Source organism: Bos indicus x Bos taurus, chromosome 2 (genome assembly GCF_003369695.1).
Source record: "Bos indicus x Bos taurus breed Angus x Brahman F1 hybrid chromosome 2, Bos_hybrid_MaternalHap_v2.0, whole genome shotgun sequence".
NCBI classification, from domain to species: domain Eukaryota; kingdom Metazoa; phylum Chordata; class Mammalia; order Artiodactyla; family Bovidae; genus Bos; species Bos indicus x Bos taurus.
Window position 1 is genome coordinate 38,418,524 of NC_040077.1, and position 23,346 is coordinate 38,441,869.

Here is a 23,346-nt window from a genome sequence, read left to right on the forward strand (position 1 = left end):
AAGTGTGGGCACAGAATACCATCCCAGCATGTTAGGAGCTGTCTGTTTCCCTTTGGGACTCTTTCCATTTCCTTCTGGGCTTTCATCTCTGCTGCGGGCTTGCCATCGTTGGGCAGGCTTGGCACGCCAGTGTGGATGGAAGCAGGCTCTGAAAGGAAAAACTTCTAAAGTGACTGGTAGTACTAAAGCTACTATTTAAAAGTGCCCCTTCTTAGAGACGTGGGTTATCTTTAGGCTGTTGGTGCTCTGCAGCCATGGGAGCCAAAGGGACTCTGCAGAAACCCTGGCCTGTTGCTCTTGCCTTGGTTTGTGTTTAGATATTCTTGCTCCCCAGCCAGTGGCCTCGTGACACATCTCGGATTTAGCTGCCTTTCTCCTGCCAAGGTCCAAGATTATCATGGAAGTTGGGAATGGCGTGCTGTGCCACAGAGCTGGGGAGAGGGGCGGTGAGGGGTGTGGAATGTGTGTTTGAAAAGCCAGTTCTGGTTCACAGCACTCTGAAGAAAGGCTTTCTGTTTCCACCTAGAGTGTAGGCACCTGGAGGAGCCTTTCTGTGGGCTTGGCAGTAAGAAACAGTAAACTGAAAATGACCCACACTCAGCTTTTTTCATGGTGACTTGTAGGATCTTCAGTCTGTGATGAGGAAGCCAGTCCTAAGTGTGTTGAATTTAGGAGTTCATGAATTCTTGTAGACTGTATTCAATTTTAGACGGGATAATAAAGATAGGCAAAGCAAAGATCACATTATAATACAGATGCACAAAGCTTGTAGTCATGGGATTCCTTCTTTCTTTGACCTTCCATGGAGTTGTGAACCTACAGGACCTTGGGACGTGATTGGAAAATTGGGGGACAGGAAAGCAGCAATGTCAGAGGTTTGGGCTATGCCCCAGCTTTTTCCGCCTTGGGTATTTTGATCTCTTTGGCTTCATTTGGGCTGGAAAGAGAGAGTCTAGAAAATATCTCATCTCTGCTTTTCTCTGGGATGGGTTAGGGTAGGGAGCTTGAGAGGAGGAATTTAGCTGGATTTAACTACTTCTAGATGTTTTTGCCTTGAGCTCTGGGTGTCACGATACCTAGAGGCTGGCAGTCTAAGACTGTTGTTAACAAACTGGAGCACTGCCCATCTTTTGAAGGGTTTATCTCTGTGGTTTGAAAGCTTCCGGAAAGGGAGTGGGGGTGCGGTGGCGGCTGGCTGATGGTAAGCAGAGATTGGCGACCTTGGAGGCTCTGTCCCTGATTCCCAGAGAAGAAGGTCATGGGCTCTGGAGGGGAACAGAAGCAGGAGCTCTGTTGGCCCTTCTTTGCTGTCTGGTCCCGTGCAGTATATTTTCAATATAGAGCCTGTGTAGGAAACCCTCGCTGGAGCAGCCATGCACTCCCCAGATATCCTAAGGGGTGGTGGAGACAACCCAAATGAGTCAGGAACATCTCTTCCCACGTTGTGAGCAGAGCTTCAAGCCTAAGACATGCTATAGATGATACCGCGTCACCGGATCTCCTGAATCTAAACAAGAGATGACTTCTCTGAAGTGTTTATAATTCCCCAGTGCACTTTCCCCCTCCTCCAGCCTGTGGTCCTCTCTGTTACTCTCCCAACAACTGGAGCTTCACTTAGATGAAAGAATCGTCAGTAATACATGGGGCGGAGTAGGGGTATATTGTCTTGGAAAGAATTCCTCAGTAGGTACTTTCCATTAGGCCTGGTAATCATTTGTTTATATGAAGCACCAATTCAAGAAGTTTGGAGACAAAGTGAAGAAAGATTAAATAACGACCCCCATATTTCTCCCCTATGAAGGAGTTGCTTCACAGACATGGCACACGTGTTAAAGCTAAGTCTTTGCTGTGTTCATAGAATCATAAAAATCACGGAAGAGACAGACCAGTATTGTCTTAGGTCAATACCCCACAATGCTCTTTAACTTGTTAGTCATTTAAACACAGACTGAGTTTTTGGCTTTGAAATAAAAGGTGTGGCTGCTGCAGTAGACTTCATTTACAGGGATTATTTCAGAGACAAGGAGTCAGCCCAGACACAAAATAAACAGATGGAACTCTCCCCCATCCCCCAGCTTCAGCAGTTCAAATGCAGGGTGACTTAGGAATCCTTATCACCTTCAGCAGAGCAAGAAGGGGAAAATGATGTAATTCACTCTTCCTCACTCCCTGCTGAAAATGCCATTATTTTCACTGATAGGAGAAAAATGGGAGCAGAGACCAGGCGCATCCTTTCCCTGCTGAGCAGGCAAGTCCTGCAAGACCTCTCTAAACTGGCTGGAGCCAGGGCACTCTGTTTTGATCATTCTGATCACCATAGCATCATAGAGGCTGGAAGGACCTCCCATAAAAGCCCTGCTCTTCTATTGATATATTAAATAATTCCTTGTTTTCAGAACTCTTGCATTTTACTTCTTTCTTCCAACACATACAAACAAGCAAACAGAAAACCTACCATAACACAAAAAGTACCGATTTTCCACACTTGAAAGCCCGAGTAGGTGAGCAGCTGTGACGCTGTGGCGAGCTCCTGCAGGGAGAAGGGGTTTGCACAGACATGCTGGCTCGGTGACTAAGCCTTGCCTGAAGATCTCTGCTGACATTTAAAGACTTTATAGGCTCAGTCTGCTCTGAAAACCAGCATCATGTCTCTTCCCACCTCTAAATCCTGTCTGTGAAGAGAAAATTCATTCTGGAGCTAAACGTTCATCAGGCGTGTCCTCCCGCCAGGGGCTGAGGCAGTTGTGGGGAGCCTAACGGCCAGCTGAGTGGGCTCAGCTCCTCCCCTCATGGGGTGCACAGTCTGGAGGGGAGATTTGGATGTGGAACAGCCGTGCAGACACGTGTGTGTGAGTGTAGATAGGGGCTCCTGCTTTACACTTGGGGGTGTGAACAAAGGCTCTGAGGAGAATGAGGTGAGATCTGAAGGGAAGACGGGCACAGACTGGGTTGGGGGGTGTCCTCAGGAAGGAAGCCCAGCATCCCATGGTGGGGAATTCCATACCTAGCAGACCTGGGCTCCCGAAGCAGGAGGAACCCCTCCCAGAACCAAGGGGATCAGAGGTGAGGCTGGAAAGGTGGAGAGCAGGTCAGCCAGGGCAGGGTGACCACTGTGTCTCCCCCCGTTTTTGAGGGAGACAGGGTCGCAGCTTGTGGGATCTTAGTTCCCTGACCAAGGATTGAACCTGGGCCCCAGCAGTGGAAGCACCGAGTCCTAACTGCTGGGAATTCCCTGTGTATCTCCATTTTGAGGGTCATGGAGTCAGGCTTGTAGATCTGAAATGGGGGCACCATTAGCTCCATGAGGAAACCCTGGAGAAAGGGCGCATTCAGAGTGGAGGCATCGTGAGTTCAAAATTGTGGAAACCCTACTATTGTTTTTTATTGTCGTTATTCTAATTTATATTTGATCCTATTCAATTGCCCCTATTCCTATTTTCTTTTTGGCTTGTAAAACTTTACCAAATATCAATTTCTCTGTTCAGGTTTAAAAAAAAAAAATGATTTGGTATCCCTAAGTGGATGTTTTATAATGAGAGCATTTAGGCACCTGGGTGTCTTTTATTTCCAAGCATATAGCCTGCTTTCTTGCCAGACCATCAAATGCCCTTCACTAGGCAGTCTGGACAGACCTTTGTGTTTCTGTCTCAGGAGCAGGCTTGCTGGCAGTGATACCTGGCATTGCAAAATCCTTCCGTAAGCCTTTGTTTAATGCCAGAGATCTCAAATGCTGAAGATTCTGGAAAGGTGCCATACTGCACTCTCGGATTAGGAGCTGATGGAAGGCCTCCCGTATCTATGAGCCTAATAGAAGCTGTCATTTCAAATGAATGAACTGTTTATACTGTTGGAAGAAGTCCACGGATGTTTGGGGTTCCTTTTTTAGCCTATAAAGTTCTGAGATATTGGACAATAGTCTAAGAGACAGTAGTCTAATCATTACAGTGTTGTTTGTGCCACTCTGAGGTGAGCTTGTGAGAAATTCAGCTGTTCCTTTTGCTGATTCCTGGGATCACAGCTACAGGCTGGTTGACTTGGAGCATTTTCTCGTTTGTCTTCTGTGTCAAAGACTTCAGTGGGAAACGGGTTTTGTGCACCATTAAGAATGATCATCAACTGAAATGCCTTAGAGCATTCTGTAGTGCATGACTGGGCAGGTGGGCAGGAGAATATGGAAATCCCTTCATCATGTGCATAGGTTGCTCAAGTCCCACTTAAGACATGAATGTGGGTCCTCTTACTCTGAGGCACAAGATCATCCCAAACTGTGGACAGTCTTAGAAAATCCGCAATGCTCTTTGCTCTGCCTCTTCCTCTGCCAGTCCAGGATTAGGCTGTGAGAGTAGGTGTGTCCAGATGGTGAGCTGGGTATCGCCCAGAACAAGGAGAATCTTAAAAGATTCGGCCTTGGTGAACCCCTGGGATCCCCAGCCTGAGCCTGTGGTTGCAGAGCCAGCCCCGGATCCTTCCAGGTGGCGCCTAGGACTCCCTGCTGCTCCCAGCCAGACGTGGGCTGCCAGTGTGTTCACACAGGCCTGGTTCTGGGGCTCCAGAGGGCACAGGGTGCCAGCCATAACACTGAGTAATGCTGGGAGGTGCCTTTAGAACAAACAGTGTGGGTGAGCTCTGCACAGAGGGAATACCTCTGGCTTGACGTTTCAATTACTGAATTATTTAAATGAGCGTCAATTAGGTAGAGTAGACTGACTGCCTTCTGCCAGGGCACTTCGTAGTTATTTGCACAGGCAAGTGTAAAATGCTTCATATCAGATGTGGTGCTTCCTGGCTGGACTGTTGAAAATCAGTCACAGAAGGTGATTATCCTTCCTCGGTGTTCCCTGATGTGTAGTGTATTTATATCTCAGTCTGAGAGATTAGAGGTCCACAGACCCTTGTTTGTGGCCCTAAAAAGGGCTTTGTGATAATTCTCACACTTCCCCACCCCACCAGCCTACCCCAAATAAGATATCCCAGGCCCACACATGTTACGGTTATTCCTAAATTTTAACAAGATAAAAACAGTGAGGCACAGGCATTTGGGGGCCTGCTGTGCATCTTAGAATTGTGAATATTAAGGTCTGAAAATGCTACTACCTTGCTTGTAACCTGCTTTGTTGAATTAGTGATCCTGGCTCAGAAAATCCTCTTGGGGTCTCTTAGGTTGATCTACTCTGTTGGATAAGATTGCCAAAGTGGCGTTTAACTAATGTTTGGGTCTGGTGTAGATGTGTGTGTGGGTGCATGGGGTCATTCTTATATTCTTGTGAATTTAAGGTCTTTATATTTGGCTGTATAAAAAAAAAACTGATTCACTAAGGGCTCTGCTAATCAGTTATATGGGAATTCACAAATTAAGAAAAGTAAATGTTGGTGAAAAGCAAAATAGGAAGCAGAGTTGGTGGAGTTTTTATACTTTCCCATTTGCTAACTGCTGAACTGAACTCATGGTCCCATATCAGAGACTGAGTTAATTATTACATAGAGTTAAGAGTTGTCTTCCTTCTTTTTTCCTTTTTTCTGATTGTGGCAGGGAAGATCTGAAAACCTTGGTTTTTAACTTAGAGTATGACCCCAGAGGATAAAATCTGATTAAGATCTGTACCCAGTTATGCCTGGATGCACTGCAGGGTTGGGTCTAGTGGGCTGAATCTTACTAAAGATGGTATGTACTTGAGGCTGCTCACTTCTGGCAATATTCTCTAGGTCACAATTTAAACATCTGTCAGACCATCCCCATGTCCTTTCAAAAGCCAGAGACCTTGGCAAGGCAGGAGACATCTTGTGCCTGTGCTCCTAGAGTTTGGGCTCTGACTTTAAGAACCGAGTTCACTCTGAAGGCACATTAGAGAAATTATTATTGTCATTATGTTATTTCTTTTAATTGACTTTTTTTTTTTTTATTATAACCACCAAGTGCGATTAATTCTTTGGTACCCTGAACCATCTGTTTCCATAGAATCAGTGATGAGTGAGCCCTCTATGGCCTGGGGTGGTTGTTGTTGTTCCTGGCAGACTGTACGTGTAGCAAGTAAATGATTCATCCTCCTCTATTCATTATCAGTCTGTGGCCAGCTTCTCTCCTGTGTTATTTTCGTTTTACCCCTTCAAGCCCTCTTCCCCAACCAAGCATCAACAGATACAACCTCTTTAATGTGTTCAGTTATGTATTTTTGGATATCCATGACCTTTAAAAATTATTTAGGGTCTTAAAATACACATTTGTGTTTCACATTTACATACATTACATTACTCAACAGCTTTTCAACATATACTTTTAAATTCTCAGCTCTGATCGCAAGTCAGTATGACACCACTAACTCTGCCCCTCACCCCTCCTATCCATTTCCCTCCAGAGAGCCATCACCTGCTGGGCAGCATAGTTGGCAACTCTCAGCACAGCTTTGTGCCATCCGAGAGTGGCAAGCGTGTCTAGACTCCCTAGAAATATTATCTTTCAACTTGCTTTTGGCAAGAGTAAACTTTTTGCTGGATTATGTCAACAGATATATATGTTTCTCATCCTCATAGAAATAGATTGGTGCTGGAATTTCTCTTGGATTTCTCTAGGCAAGGAAAAATAAAAGACTACCCCTCGGCTCATTAGCGTTATTGCTCATTAAAAATGTCTGAGGGCTCTTGCTCCTTGGGGGTGAGACTGGTGACATACATACACTGTCAGCGGCTATTTTGGATTTTCTGCTTTCGGGCATGTCTCTGCTCTTGGATGAGCCCCTTGTGGTTTTCAAAAGACCTAGCAAGGCAATTATAAATAGAAAGCTTGTGTCTGTGTGTCTGTATGCGCTTACTCTGTGGGACGAGGCACCCACATTACAGTGGGCAGTGAACTATTTTTCACTGCTTTGAAGAGGGGAGAAGAAAGATGAAGAACGCTTTTCTCTTTTTGAGATAACCCACACCTCCACACATACCCACACAAATCTGTGTAAATGAACTTGACATTTTCAAAGACCTTACCTTAAGGTCTCCTCTTGAAAGCACAGCCGTCCGACCTGTTATTTTAAGAAGGAAGCCGTTCTCTCGCTGACCTGCTGCCACAGAGGGTTCAGGGAGTGGAAGGCAGTCTGTGTGTGCTGCAGACCTTCAGGGGGCTTTGAAAGGCGCCACCCCTCTATATGAACAGTGCTTTGGTCAAAGGGGCCTCAGCAGACTAACAGGGGCCTCCAGGAGTTGGCTGTTTATATGCTGTCTTCACTTTCCTTCTCCACTAGTGGAAACTGTTGGTACCAGCAAGTCTGAACTAATTATTCTAACACAGGAAAGAAAAGAGTGATTTGAAAGATCAAACTGAAAATGAGTGTTTTCAGAAAGAGACAATTAGGAGGTCTGGTGAGGCATGCTTCACTGATGATCTGTCTTGTGCCTTGGTCCAACCTGTGTAGGCTTTTCCTTTAGTCCCACTTGTTACTTTACTGTTCAAACACTGTTCTGTTCCCTTTGTCCTTTTGTGCTTCCATCCTCAATAATTAGTGCCAATTTTTTTTTTCTGCCAGTTGAAAATGCTTTAGCGGTGATGAATTCCCATAGTAATTAATGTAAAAACTTAAGTGTTCTCCTACGGAAAAAGTAATCTAGACATCTAAGCGAAACTATCGATAATATGGATATGTAATTATAGACCGTGCGCCTTTGTGAACTCTTACTGTACTGCTGTGTTTCTGAGGCAGACAGGTGATGGCAGGAACATCAGCTGCCCTTGTGTGAGTAGTTACGGGGTTTCGTATGCAGCTAGCGGGAGCTGGTGTTAGCAGATGCCATGTATCTAGGAACCTCTTCTACAAAAAATAAAAGTAAGAGCATTATGTTCTGGTAAAAACATTCTGATTCAAGAACTGGGGTATGAGAGCCCACCAGACCAAAGATACCGTGAAAGCCACAATGGGAGAAGTCCATTTTCCGAAGCCTGTAACAGATGATAACCGTTCTTCAGCCTAGTAGGATCAAAAACACACCCAGCTTAGAGAAACACATTCATATCTTGAGAGGTGATTATTATTTGGTGGTTGGTCAGATGAGAGATCATGACCAGTGGTGATGCTTCACCTGACTTTCTTCTGTTCGGCTAATGTGTTTGTATTGGTCTTGGAGAGACTGCGTGATTCCCCCAATGGGGTTACAACCCACACAGTGATTTTTGTTTGTTTGTCTTCCTTTCTGTCCCCACTCTGCAGATGAGAAGCCCAAGGTAAACCCCAAGCTTTACATGTGTGTGTGTGAAGGCCTCTCCTGTGGGGATGAGGCCCACTGTGAAGGCCAGCAGTGCTTTTCCTCGCTGAGCATAAATGATGGCTTCCACGTCTACCAGAAAGGCTGCTTCCAGGTCTACGAGCAGGGGAAGATGACCTGTAAGACCCCGCCGTCACCTGGCCAGGCTGTGGAGTGCTGCCAAGGGGACTGGTGTAACAGGAACATCACGGCCCAGCTGCCTACTAAAGGTTCCCATGGACTTTTCTATTTCTAGGTCAAGGGTTTTAGTCAGTCTTATCCTGGTTCTTTGTGGGTTAAAAATGTGAGTAGCCACAAGGCTTTCCTCCTACTCTTTGAACAATGGGTGACAAGCAAGTTAGGTCCAGTGAGGAAGAGAAAGGCATGGCCTTTGGGAATCTATAACAAGGATGGGCGTATTAGGGAAAGTGAGCAGAGTGATATCTACTATGGGGACGATTTGGCAGACCAGATGTCTCTTGGTGTCATGAGGAGGTGAGTAGCTCCTGATACCTTTTTCTGAAAGGAGCTATGATATCATAATTTCTAAAACAGTTGTGCTTATTAGGTACTTGTCTCTATGTTGAGTATGTAGGGAAGAAAATGGAACATAAGGCTCTGGTATCTGAGAGGAATGCCTTCCTTCTTAAGAGGAAGGAGACAAAGCCATTCTCCTGTATCAGATGCCCAGTGATCTGTCACTGCAAATTGAACCTGGGTGAGATTTCATCTCAACCTTGTAGGTTATGTGGAATCTTCTCCATATTATAGTCAATATGGACTTCAGTCCTCTTCTGAAACTGTTTCCCCATAAAATGAGCCCTGAACTGCATCTCAAAGTCCCTACAAATATTAATGTACCTTAGTCTGTAGATTCAGCTCAAGCCAAATTTACTGTCTTAATATATAGCACATTTTTAATAGGTGTCCTTAATCAATCTTACACTCACACAAAAAAGAAACAAACTATAGGAGAGATTATGAGGAGCATCCAAGGCCAGAAATGCTAACTAGCAAGAGAGAGAGAGACAGAAAAATGAAAACAAACAAACAAACAAACAAACAAAAAACTGATATAAGATCATGTTGCATAATTCATAATTTTTAAAGTTATGGTGAGGACCTTAAGGTCTATAGAAAGGTTAAAGTCTGATAAGCAAATAGGATTGAATAATAGAGATTTTGTATTAAATGGTTAAAACTAAAAAGGGTACTTGATGGAATAAACTTTGTGAGTTAAACTGTGATTAATAGAGTGGATGGACCATGAAAAATGTCTGCATTCACATAAAAATCATGTCTACAGTATGAAAAGTTTCTCGTCTGCAGAAGACCCTGCCAGATTAGAGTTGTAGTACAAAATGTATTTACTTAAGGAATTTCTAATTTAATTAGGGAGGCATGATATTTATAATTTAATGTTGTACATAATTAGTTTTATACTTTATCTTACAAATGACATGTACCTTGGAGTATTATGTGCCAAGTTGTTGATTAATTTGGATTTGGAAAGTTTAGAGAAATTTGTAAAGGAAATTCAGCTTGAGATTGGATGACTGAAGAGGCCAGGAACATTGAAAGAATAAGACCTTCGTGGGGAAGAACAGGGCTTGGTTGTATAATGTCTTAGGAGGGGGTCTGAAATTCAGAGGTGATAATTGCTTTGGGATCTTTTAACTATGACCTTCACTATCCAAGTAAGAAACTTTGACTTAACTCACTAGACAAGATGAAAGCCTCTGTGACACGTGAGTGTTTAGGTGAATGAACGCATAAATGTTTGAATGGATGATGTGATAATGTCTGAGCCAGAGAGTCAGTGTGTGATTAGGTGAGTGAGTGAATCAAAGAGTGAATGTTTTAAGTGAGTGAATTAATGTTGAATAAGTGAGTTAAAGAAAGTTGAATGAATAGGTTCCTAGGCATAAATCATGATGTAAAAATAGCAATGAGAATACAGCAATAGATATCCAAGGTAACACTGAAGAGAAGGCCCACAGATTGGATAATTTGGTCTTAACTCAGATAGCACTTTCTCATAGAAATACTGCAGCATAATATCTGTCTGTGAGGGCTTGATGATAAAACATCCTTACAGATCAAATCTTAATTTAATAAGGATAGTATCAGACTTATATAATACTTTATATTTTACAAACACTTTTCACACAGATGCATTAAGTTGGTTCTCAGTGGAATTTTTTCAAAATCCTATTGTATCTAAATGAATAATGGTTAAATGACTGGGCTGTTGGCCAGGTGTTATAAAGTATTTTAGTTTTAGCACTTTGCGACTTATAAAACTATGTGGTTGGGATCGGGAGCTACTTGTTAGGTATTGGTTATGCTAAACATTAAAAACAATGATCCTATAGCCAATTACTCTTCTCTCCCCCACCTCCAGGGAAATCTTTTCCTGGAACACAGAATTTCCACTTGGAGGTTGGCCTCATCATTTTGTCTGTAGTGTTCGCAGTATGCCTTCTAGCCTGCCTATTGGGAGTTGCTCTCCGAAAATTTAAAAGGCGCAATCAAGAACGCCTCAACCCCAGAGATGTGGAATATGGCACCATTGAAGGACTCATCACCACCAACGTTGGAGACAGCACTTTAGCAGTGAGTTTGGGCTCCAGGGGACCCCTAATGTGACAGAGATGGCTGAAGATGCTTTGTTATTTCAAGTATGAAAAGCTAAGCAAGTTGCTGGTGATTGGACCATGTGCACACGTACTACTGGAATCTTACGTTCTTAGCAAGTATATGCTGGCACGCTTACGTGAGTTTAGTCTCCTCTATGTGAGAACATTTATTTTAGACAGACATTTACATTAAATGAGTGAGTGGATTTATTTTAGTTGAATCTTGGTAGTTATTTTTCTTTTGGGAGTAAAGGGACAGGGACAGACAATGGTCACCTATAATTTTGATGGTGGGAGAGCAGGGTTGGAGTTTATGGTACTCAGTTACTCTATTTTTAGCCATAATAGGGCTTTTAGAAAAAAAGGCACCCTTTGCCTAATATTAAAAATCACTTTCCTGTCTAGATTATTTTAACACCCTGTAATTTAAGACTTTAAAACCTGACATCCAAAAAAGCAGCTATTACCTTTTTTGTGCTCCTGTGCTGCCCCCTTGTGGAGGGCACTCACTTGGTTACGCCAGTGCTGTCCAATGGAAATATGTGGGGCACGTGTAATTTAAAATTTTGTAGTTGTTGTTGCTGTTCAGTTACTAAGTTGTGTCTGACTCGTTGCAACCCCATGGACTGTCGCATGTCAGGCTGCCCTGTCCTTCACCATCTCCCAGAGTTTGCTCAAACTCCTGTCCATTGAGTTGGTGATGCCATCCAACCATCTCATCCTCTGTTGCCCCCTTCTCCTCCTGCCCTCAGTCTCTTCCAGCACGAGGGTCTTTTCCAGTGAATCGGCTCTTGACCTCAGGTGGCCAGAGTATTGGAGCTTCAGCATCGGTCCTTCCAATGAATATTCAGGGTTGATTTCCTTTAGGATGGACTGGTTTGATCTCTTTGCTGTCTTTAAAAAAGTTAAAAAAACAAAAACAACCCACAGATGGTATTAATTTTAAGAATATATTTAACATGACTTAGTAAACATAATAATCATTTCAGTATATAATCATAAAGAATTATTAATGAGATACTTTGCATCCTTTTTTTTAAAATAAACTTTCAAAATCTGTTGTGTATTTGACACGTACAGCACACACCATTCAGATCAGCTGCATTTCTCTGGCTCACTGTTAGCCTGCGGCTTGCACAGAGTTAGAAACCATTGTATTGTATGTTTTAAAGTTACTCTTTTTGCACAGTTTAAAATGATGAAATCACATTAAGAAGCGACTGTCTTTTTTCACTTTTTGAAATTGTTTGTCAAGTGTTAATTTTAAAGCACCTTTAAGCTTTAAGTGAGAAAGAGAACCACATGCTGTGAATAGGTTACGTCAAGTGCTGAAGGGAAAAGTAATAACATTCTACAGGGTTACTGTGCTGAGTCAGATGGTCCCTTTTAAAAAGGCAAAGATCTGTGAATACTAGAAAGATGTTAAAAGTCATGCTGATACCAAATCGATGCTCTCCTTGTCATTGACTCATGAATTGAAAGATGATCAGGGTGGCAGCTTTTAATGTGATTCGGTGTTATTTAATGCCATGACTGTGCATTGCCTAAAACTGTCTTGAATTAAGTCTTGTTCTGCTAGATAACAAAGCTAAAAGTGACTGGGGGTTCTGCAGTTAAGCGTTTTTGCTGGAGAAGACTTGCTCTCACTAGTCTTGGGAGCTCAGGTGCTACACCTGGATGACTGCCCTTAGCCAGCTGTGCAGACATTTGATGGTGGCTGATACAGGCTGGGAACTAGCCCGTCCTGACGGTTGATACAGGCTGGGAACTAGCCTATCCAACTGCCTTCTCCATCGCTGGACCACAGTCAAGTTTTGTATGAAAAAAGGGGGAAGGAACCTTGTTTAGCTTTCTTTCCTCTACTTGTTTAAATTCTGCTACATCAAACTGGGAAGAGAGGGGATAAGGACATTTCATTCAGAAAGCAGAAAACCAGTTTTTCTTCAGAAGTGTACTTAGAAGTTTATTTTGCATTTTAAGGCAGACTAAATGAGTTTTCTTTGAGTTAGTAGCAAGGAAGATACAAGGTTGAATCCTGATAAAACTTTAGCAAAAGCATGAGATGAAGTAGTCAGAATTTTGTTTCTTAGAATTGCTAATGTAACTAATCACATTGGGCACTGCTGGGAACCTCTAGTCTAAATTACTATCTAAATGGCTTCTATAATTCTGAACGCAGAATGGTAGCATATGCTAAGATAGTCTTCTCCACTCAGCCATGTTAAAGGATAGTATATCACGATATGACATAGTAAACAACACTGTTTGAAACAAGTCATCTTTATTGGTTTACAGACTTGATTATTTAAGTGATAGTCTCATTTACATGACTCAGCAATGTGTACCTTACTAAACAGCTCCCCTGCACTGAAAAAGAAGCCTTGGCATCCAAGAGTTGAAGTAATGTTTGTTAGTCTTCGGTTGATATTTCTTTTTGCCCCATCTCCTGAAGTCTATGAACTAGGTTTAGAACCAGGACTGCACATTATTAAAAAAACACACAGTTTAATTTTCAAAATTATTCTCTCAAAAAAAGGGACGAATAAAGAGAAAAGGGAACAGCAAAAGAGAAAGTTAGGGAGATGTGAAACTACTTCATCTACATTCAATTGCTTGCTGATTATCTATTTTGTGGCTTTTAAGAATTCTAAATTTCTTTCTTTGGATGTTCGGATTTTGGTAATTTTGCTGATCAACAGTATTTCAGAGTGGTGCTCAGATTAAGTAAAAGACGAAATTTGAACAAAGAAATGTATTCCTTCAGCAGGCCAGCTACAATGTTTGGGAGAGGAGGAGCTTTGGGGAGTGTTAGCTCAACATTGCTGTAACATTACCACAATCACCATAGGCGCAGTATTGTTTATTATAGAAAATCCATTCCTGATTCAAAAAGGCGTCTGCTTCTTGGCTTGCACTGACAGTAAGAATGGAAAATTTATGAATGAACTAATTGGGAATCTTTTTTGCAGTGTGTTCATTTTTAAAAGTAGATTTGAAGTGAAGTGAAGTGAAAGTCGCTCAGTCGTGTCCGACTCTTTGCGACTCCATGGACTATATAGCCCATGGAATTCTCCAGGCCAGAATACTGGACTGGGTAGCCTTTCCCTTCTCCAGGGAATCTTCCCAACCCAGGGATTGAACCCAGGGCCTCCCACATTGCGGGCAGATTCTTTACCAGATGAGCCACAAGGGAAGCCCAGAAGCAGATTTGGGGTATGGTTTTATGTTTTAAATGGAAGTTATATTTCTTTGTCTCTCTGCTTTGTGGGCAATTGACATCAAGAATGACATACAGTATATGAAATCATGTGTGAGAAACTTGTGAAAATTGTAAAGCACTATAGAATTTAAAGAATCTTTCATCAATTAAAAAAAAATTTAAGAGTAGACAACGTTTTTAAAAAAGGAAATGACACAGAGGTATTACTTTCGTGACTCCTGTCCCTTGCCTACCTTAAAGGTAACCTGCATCCTGGTCACTCTCTCTGCTTGCGTGTACCACTTTGAGGATGCACACGGCCACTGCATGAGAGCTGTTTGTTCCTCATTCCCAATTTGTTTGTTCCTTATTAGAGTTCCTTAGCTGGCATGTCAATTACCGTACATCCCTTGATAGATATCATAAGCAGGGCAGAATAGGGCCAACTGTGCTCAGCCTTTGGACTTGAAAACCTTTTATTTTTGCTCCACTTTCTGTCTACTGCTTTCCTTTGGGCTCAGCCCTGTATTTTGGGCTTTTTAATTTACATCTTTGACTTGGTCCACTCATTTTCTTTCTTCAGCTATTTTATTCTAAAACTCTGGGTATAAGAAAGGACTACTCAGGAAGATCCCTCAGGAAAACCGATCCCATATTAGGGAAGGGGCTAGCTTCAGGTTTTCCTAAGGAGTAAGACCGGTCCTTCATTCATTGGGGCTTTCCATGCACATGGACGGGCCACATTTCCAGGACTGCAGCCTCCGTGCAAGTTACACCCAGCTGCACGCTCTGACCTGGAAGTGGTTCCTCAATCCTTTCTCTTTCTCCTTGTTTTGAACTGCAGGATTTATTGGATCATTCATGTACATCGGGAAGCGGCTCTGGCCTTCCTTTTCTGGTACAGAGAACAGTGGCCCGTCAGATCACACTGCTGGAGTGTGTTGGTAATTCTCTTTTCCCTTTCTTTGTGGGTTCTGTGTGGTGTTTGCTGTGGTTCTAGAAGTATATGACCTTGGAAAATCTGCTGCTGCTTGTCTCCTGCTTGTTAAATGTACGGAGGTGTGAGATAGCCCTGTGGAGTGGCTGTGCTTCCGCTCTGGGACTTATGTTGGAGCATTTGAACTTGGTAAAGTTCTTTTCAAAGGAGCCTGCCACTAGTTAGTATAGAAAATACCTAGTCAAAGGCTTTCAGTTTTAAGTAAACCCTTTATGATATTGGGACTGCTTGAAAATGAACTAATATGGCTGCTACTGACCAAAGATAGGCATTGGTGAGTCTGAGGTAAGTTGGTTTTTGGACAGTAATCTTGATTGTGGCAATTTTTTACTTTCTCGTTCTTCCCCTTTAAAAAAAAAATGAAATAAATTCGCCAAAGCTACCCTTATAAGTCCTTTATTTAAAGGAGCTATGTACATTTCTCTATGGCCTCTCATATTTTTGTTTTCTGTATCAGACTATATTTGTGTAGAGATGTAATCATAGTGTGTATGTAATGTGTCCCTGTTTTTAGTTTTAAGCTCATACACATTTTCATGTATTTGTACACATCACAGGTATCTGAGTGGTTGTGTAATTGTTGAGTAATAACTTTAAAAATACTTGAAAAAAAAATTGGCACATACTGCTTCTTTTGAGTGAGCAGAATAAACTTCCAGGAATTGGGGCTCCTGGGTCAAATTTTTAACTTTTTATGCCTTGTCTTATATATTGCTGAATTGTCCTCTTGGAAGATGGTGCAGCATGCCTTTTTTTTTTTTTTTAAGTCCTGATTTTTGGATATTTGCCATTCACATGACAGTTTTCATTAATTTCTCCTTTAGATGGTGTGCAGGGATGGCCACAGTAGCAGTAATGGATTAGAACCATCTCCACACACTCCTCCTGGTTCTCCCAGTTTGAGAGGCGTGAGCTGGCTTTGCAGTTCCTGCCATCTCATTTTTGGCTTTTGGGAGGTGACTGACCCATCCTAGGTGGCTTCACCCTTGGCTGCTACCCTCCAACTTTTCCTGGTTTCATGGGAGCCAGGACATCCCCAAATACAGCAGTGGAAGGCAGGTGGCAGAGGTAGTCCAAATAGCGACCGCCACCTGCAGGAACTCAGGCTGCTGGCAGTAGCCTGTGGCCTTTCTCTAGGTCTGCTTTAGCTACTGTGATTGTTTCTGAACTCCCACTTCATGCTTCTGCTCCACGGTGGACTGTGAGTAGGGAAAATATTAACAAAAGTGGAAAAGCTCCCAACATACTCACTGCTTACAACCAAAGTGGTTGTCTTATACCAGCTAATACCCTATTTGATTATGAACAAGGGTGACTGGATTGGGATCAGACGGCAGTGATCCCAATGCTGCTGTCCCATGGTACTCACCATTCACGCAACAGCAGCCCTCAGAGGTGGACCCCAGAGTCCAGAGGACAAAATGATACTGCATCTTTAAAAATGCATACTGTTGGTGGTTGTAACGATATTCTTCAGCATTTTTTAAAATGGTTCAGATTCATCATTTTACTGCCTTAATGCTAAAGAGCCATGCATTTCAGTAGCTTCTAGTGTTCATGTAGTACAGCCTTGGATAAAAATATACGTCATGAACTGTTTGGATAGTATCTTACAATTTTGGGTTAAAAAATATAGGGAATTGGACTAGGTCAGTTGTTACAGGTGGTGATCAGTGAACCTCTAAATTTCAGGTGTTAAAGCATCCTTTTTTGGGTCTCCATGGCCAGGACTTTGAGGCAGCTCTGCTTCTGTTTTCAGGAACTTATGCATAAGGTTGCATTTGCAAAAAGCATTTGACAACTTAAAAGCCTTTGAAAAGCACTGAAGTAGGTTTCTGTTTCAGTTCTGTCTACTTACGCTGACATCTGTCTCTGTTTCCTTTATAAAAAGGATTTGAGGCAACTACATAGTAATGTCCACAATGCTCTGGGGTATTTTTCTTTCCTTCCTAATGGGAATATGAGAACAAAGGGCTAATAAAGATACAGAATGGAACCAAAGGCAGGAGAAGATTAGTGTTCCATTTTGTAGCAGTCCATGCTATAGATCTTAGCACTGGTCTTCATCTTAAACTACAAATGCTGGACAATTGCCATGACTTTATTCAAGTTAATCCTGCACCCAATGCGATTTTTGTGACTTGACAGTGGTCCACAGAGACCCTTACTGGGTTCAGGGTCTTTGGATTAGTCCTTTGCATTAGTCATTGGTATTTAGTAGGGAGACACTGCTTATCATAAGGGAATCTAGATTGAGCAGGTTTGATTATGCTTCAGGACATAATCTTCTGGACAGACATGCTTTCCTTCTCCATGTTTGGGTTCGCGGTGGCTTAGTTTTGCAGCAAAGAGCTGTATTCCTGTATATGCATATATTCCTGTGTACAGTCATTACCAGCTGAGATTATCATCAGCCACTTGCCTTGGCGGAAGGCCCCACTGCTCTGCAGTTTGGATCTCCTGCTGTAGTGCTCTAGGTTCCGCGTCCATCTTCACCTTTGATTATACCCGGTGATGATCCCCACCGTCTCATGGTAATTCCCGCCTCCACTTAACCTCCCTGATCATCTACCTGTAATTAAGGAGAAGAGTGGAAGCAGGAGCATGTTGTTGACAAGCTGCCAGTTGCGCCAGGACTGTCCTCCATGGATCAGATCACAGCTAGTCAGCGTGCTTTGAAAATGTCTTCTCCAAGTGGCCTTTTCGGGGTTGCCCACTTGTGGCCTCACAGGGACTGTCTCACAAGGGAACACCCATAACCACTGTCAGAAATCAGGACTGTTCTGGGATTACATGTGTAAGACTTTGCAGATCCTCTTTGGAAATACATCCTCTGCCAAGAAACCCTTTACGGATGGCAGTGGCTGCCCGTCTGTTTCCTACACCAGTATTGTTCTGTTTGTGTGTGCGTGTGTGTTAATCCTTCAGAGCACACATCTCAAACTTCATAGTCTCCTTTGTGAAAAATAGAAAGGCCTATGTAAATTCACCAGTTTGGACTCTTAGAAAATGTCTGTGTTGATCCATTATGAAGGGGAGTAATCACATAAGCTATTCAATTTAGCCACATACATGTTTCTTGGTTTTCATCAACACTGAAGTCTAATAATCTATACCATTTTCTGAGTCTTACTAACTTTCATGTGCTTTTACAAACCATATGCATTTCATATGTTTTCAGAGAGGGATGTAAATAAATGTAAACTCTGTAGCTAGCAGCTCATTGTACGAATGCAGGTTCTGAGAGTGTTTAATGTGATATCACAATAGGCTGGGAGGGGCAGTTTACACCTTGCTTTTGGATGTCTTTACAAGCAAGAGGTAGTGCTATTTATCAGGTTGGTCATAACATCTTACAGAAAAGCCCAAATGGACTTTCTGGCCAACCTAGCATATTCCCTAGTGGCATTTTTCCAAGGGAGGGTTGAGAGTGGCGGGCACAGTGTTAATTGGTGACCTGTCCTGTCCTCCTGCCCAGTGTCACCTCTGTGCTGCTTTCCACAGGGAAGGGCAGGTATGGCGAGGTGTGGAGGGGCAGCTGGCAAGGGGAGAACGTCGCTGTGAAGATCTTTTCCTCCCGGGATGAGAAGTCGTGGTTTAGGGAAACAGAATTGTACAACACTGTGATGCTGAGGCATGAAAATATCTTAGGTAAGTACACAATCCCCACATCAGTTTTTTTCTAGAAAGAAATAACTGCCTGCCTTTGCCCTCTCTGATTGGGTGTGTGTGAATGTGCAAGTCTCTCCTGAATGGTGACATAGGGACCGTCAGCATTTATATACACTGTTGAATTTTCTTTTCACACCAATCTCTTGTTTAAATCTGCAGAGAAGCTAAGTTTGAAGATTCTCTGGATGATGAAAAGGAAATTGTTATTGCTAAGTCTTCCTCTGCAGGTTGTTATTTAAATAACAAAAATTTGCCCCATATTGTTCACTTCAAGGCTTCCTCCGTAGTTCTGCTTACCCCACCCTTTTTGAATATTTATTACTTGAATCAAGCTAAGAAAGATCTTTGGACGATTTCCTAGAGATTCATAGCTCCCAGGGACATCATAATTAAATGCACATTCCTTCAAACAAGGCATTGCTTTTTAAAGCCCAGATTTAGAGAGGGATTTAGCATACATTTTAATTTGGAAACTAAAGCTTGGAAACATTTGTGAAATATGTGAAGAGCTGATTGAAATACTGCTATGGAAGTATAGAGTTAGAATATTTCTTTAGTCCGTTGACTTCTCTGAAAAGTTTCTCTAAACGTGTTTATACTAATACCTGTGCGAGGAGTGCTGCCTGGAGTGCTTCTTTAAGAGTGGATGTAAAGTTTCTATAGAATTTGACTATTATAGGATAGTGTTGGCTACTTCATGGCTACTGGATTGGGTGTGGCTTACAGGAAGGCCATTGCGAGAATTCATTTCTATTCCAGTACTGCCAGTGTAGTATTTGCCAGTGTATTACTGAAGCCTGAGTCAGGTTGTCTGCAAATCATGGTATGAAAGTTGTTCAATGCTCGACTCTAACAGTTTGATGGTATGTTTCGTCTCAGAAGCGTCTGTTTCTGGTGTCCTTTTCTCCCTTCCCCTCCCCGCTGGGCCCCAGGCCTTACCTAGTTCTCCTCACTTGTCACTGCTGTTGGTCTTGCCTTTCCAGTCCATCTTGTGGTACTAAGTTACCTTGCACTGGGGAGCTGAGATGCTCCTGCTCAAAATGTCTTTGACTCTCACACCGCTCGCAACATTTGTGACGTCTGAGCCCGGCATCCCAGGTGCTCTGTTTTGAGGTCTCAAGGAATGTCTGCTGCTTCCTCTACACACATGCCCACACGCAGCCGCTTGCGATATTTGTTATTCCTTGGTATCGTCCATGCCTTTGTCGTGTGGCTCCTGCTCACCCACTCTCCCCACACCCCTGCTCCAGCCACCCCTTCTTGCATCAAAACTTCTCAGTTCCCTTCCAGACTCTCCCAAGGGGTCTACCTGTACTCTTCTGCCCGCCTGTACTTTGTACCTCCACTAGATAACTCTTACCATACACTGCCTTATGCTGTAGTTTGTGTGTGTGTAACAGCAGTCATGCTTAGTTACCATGCAGTAAGCACTGCTGCATGTCATGTCCGTTTTCTCATTAATCTTCTCCATGACTGTAGAAGGGTAGATACTCCTGTTTTCCTGGTTGTAACTGATAAGGTTTTTGTTTTCACACCCCATCCTGGGGACAGTTCCCTGCACATGGTAGGTGCTCAGTAAATATTGATTAAATTGGATTTAATCACTCTGGAAATTTGAAAGGCACCTTTGCAGTACAATTCATGGGAGAGAAGTTAGTGTGAGCATAGAAGGCAAAACATTGCCCACTTCTTCTTACCTCATGATCCTCAGAATTCTGAATTCATGAGATCTGGTACCCTCATCATAATTACAGCTACATGGATTAATTTTACTGTGTAGTCAGTCCCTTTAGATGAGAAGGTGCATAGAAAATGTATTACCTTTTTCAGTTTTAACTTCTTCTTTAGCAGCTTTTTGAATGTAGAGGCTTGGAGGTTTTCTGTGATCATTTTCTTTTCTATCAAAAGAGCATATTGTTTTGAATATGAGATCGTGATTTCCCCCAACCCCTGAGTACTGCCAACTCTAGCCCCCAAGAAATACATAATTGTGTATACACACACACACACACACACAGAGTTCTGGACCCTCACTGTTTATCTCCCTAAAACAATTAACTCTTTCTTCTGCTTTGTCTCATGTAGAAGTCAGCAGGTAAGTGAATGATGGGAGGCTGTATTATGGTGTTCGAACACTGTCTGGGAGCTTGGGAAGCTGGTTTCTACTCTCACATAATTAGAGGCCCACAGTGTGACTCTGGGCCAGAGTTGTATGTTTCTGAGCACCCTTTTCCTCATCACTAAAGCCAGGGAGATTGAGTTAATGTGAGATTTTCAGTCCAAAAACCTTTTTTTTTTGGCCAAGCTGCACAGCTTTTGGGAGGTTCACCGTCCAGGGATTGCCCCTGTCTGGTAGTGAAAACACTGTGTCCCAATAAACCACTGGATCACCAGGGAATTCCTGTCATCTTACACTCTTTTTTTTTTTTTTTTAAATTATGGTACACATGACATCACTTACATGTTAAATCTAAAATATGACATGAATTTATCTCTAAAACACAAACAGACTCACAGATGTAGAGAACAGACTTGTGGCAGCGGGGGGTGGAGGATGGTGGAGGGAAGTATTGGGAGTTTGGGACTAGCAGATGCAAACTTAAATATAGACTGGGTAAACATCAAGGTCCCAGTCTATAGCATAGGGAACTATATTCAACATCCTGTGATAAACAGTAATGGAGAAGAATATGAAAAAGAGTGTATATATATGTATAACTGAATCACTGTGCCGTACAGCAGAAATTAACACGACATTGTACATCAACTATCCTTCAAGAAAATTTTTAAAAGAGATTATAGCACTTAAATTATGGCACAGTATCCATTAAGTTGACCATTTTAATCATGTAAGTGAGATTTAAGTACATTCATACTGTGCAGCCATTATACTCTCCATCTGTAGAAGTGTCTCATACTCTTAAAAGGTACTGATTCACCATTTAATGTCAGAACGTTTTTAGACCAACTGGAAGGAAACTACCTAAAAAATACTAAATTACAAATTTTGGGGTTGTAATTGAACCCTGAGCTATTTTGAGCTATGAGTAACCAGCTGCACTTGAACACCTACTGTGTGGGAGGCATCTTACAAAGCATTTTACCTGTACTGATTCTTTTATTCTCACAGGAACCCTCTGACGTATTGCTATTGCTAAGTCACTTCAGTCGTGTCCGACTCTCTGTGACCCCATAGGCAGCAGCTCACCAGGCTCCCCCGTTCTGGGATTCTCCAGGCAAGAACACTGGAGTGGGTTGCCATTTCCTTCTCCAATGCATGAAAGTGAAAAGTGAAAGTGAAGTCGCTCAGTCATGTCCGACCCTCAGTGACCCCATGGACTGCAGCCTTCCAGGCTCCTCCATCCATGGGATTTTCCAGGCAAGAGTACTGGAGTGGGGTGCCATTGCCTTCTCCGCTTTGACGTATAGGACGGTGCTATTCATAACTTAGAAACGAGGAAACCAAGGCGGTGATTTTCTTTATATTTTATATAATCTTTAAAAAATTTTTCTTTTAAATGTTTAATTGGAGAATAATTGCTTTACGATGTTGTATTGGTCTCTGCTGTACAACAGTGTCAATCAGCCATAAGTATACATATGTCCCATCCCTGTTGAGCCTCTCTCCCAGCCCCCAAGATGGTGATTTTATGTGTCAGAGATGGGCTCACCCAGCTCAGGATGGTGAGCCATGTGAATGCCTAGTAGTGCTGCTCTGGAGCCTAACACTCTCAAACCCTATGCCACGGCATGCTGATCTCACTCCGCCACGGTCAGAGCTGCCTGGCGCCTGGTTCCCACAAGAGCTGCCACTCAAGAGGCTCACAAGGGTACTGCTTACCTCACTTAAGATTTGGGTTTTATTTTAGTTCTTGAGGAGCCTGGGAAGATGACTTTGGCTGTTCTGAAAGAGGCTTTTGCCCTAATCACTTTCTCTCTGTGTTATGAACACATCCAGTGGTTGGGCCAGACTTCCAGCTTACGGGCACCTGTTCAGTCTCCACTAACAGTAGACGGCTTTGACTCAAACTGCAAACGTCCCATAAAAATGCTCTAGCGTGTTGCAGCAAATGTAGTTACAAATTCACACTTGAGTGGTAAACAGCTTTTAAAAATCCAAGAGTTGACTCATTGGAAAAGACTCTGATGCTGGGAGGGATTGGGGGCAGGAGGAGAAGGGGACGACAGAGGATGAGATGGTTGGATGGCATCACTGACTCGATGGACGTGAGTCTGAGTGAACTCCGGGAGTTGGTGATGGACAGGGAGGCCTGGCGTGCTGCAATTCATGGGGTCGCACAGAGTTGGATACGACTGAGCGACTGAACTAATTAACTAACTTATTTGAAAGTCATTTTTCTTGAAGGTCTAAATCATAATTAAGGGCCAGAAAAAATCCCTCTCTAAGAACTTGGGGACTTAGAGAAGGTGAGAGAATGAATCTTATTTACTTATTTATTTAATTAATCACTCAATCAATCAGATGCTGCTCTCCCTTGGCCAGAGGAATCAATAAAGGCTACACAAATTTATTGCAGTGATTTAATTTCTTTTGAGTGGTGCTTCTCTAGTTTGATACCCATTTTTGAGAAAGTCATTAAAGATGGATATTATGT

The 23,346-nt window shown here is 42.6% G+C and overlaps 1 protein-coding gene across 1 annotated transcript in view; it reads left to right on the plus strand.

Annotated features, from left to right (window-relative positions):
* The window catches only part of ACVR1 (activin A receptor type 1), a 131,266-nt gene that overhangs the window by 88,708 nt on the left and 19,212 nt on the right, over positions 1-23,346 (plus strand). The window contains exons 4-7 of the mRNA XM_027560249.1: positions 8,190-8,453; positions 10,628-10,839; positions 14,906-15,005; positions 18,563-18,709. Coding sequence (XP_027416050.1) covers positions 8,190-8,453; positions 10,628-10,839; positions 14,906-15,005; positions 18,563-18,709 — 723 coding nt within the window. The remainder of the gene's footprint in view (positions 1-8,189; positions 8,454-10,627; positions 10,840-14,905; positions 15,006-18,562; positions 18,710-23,346) is intronic.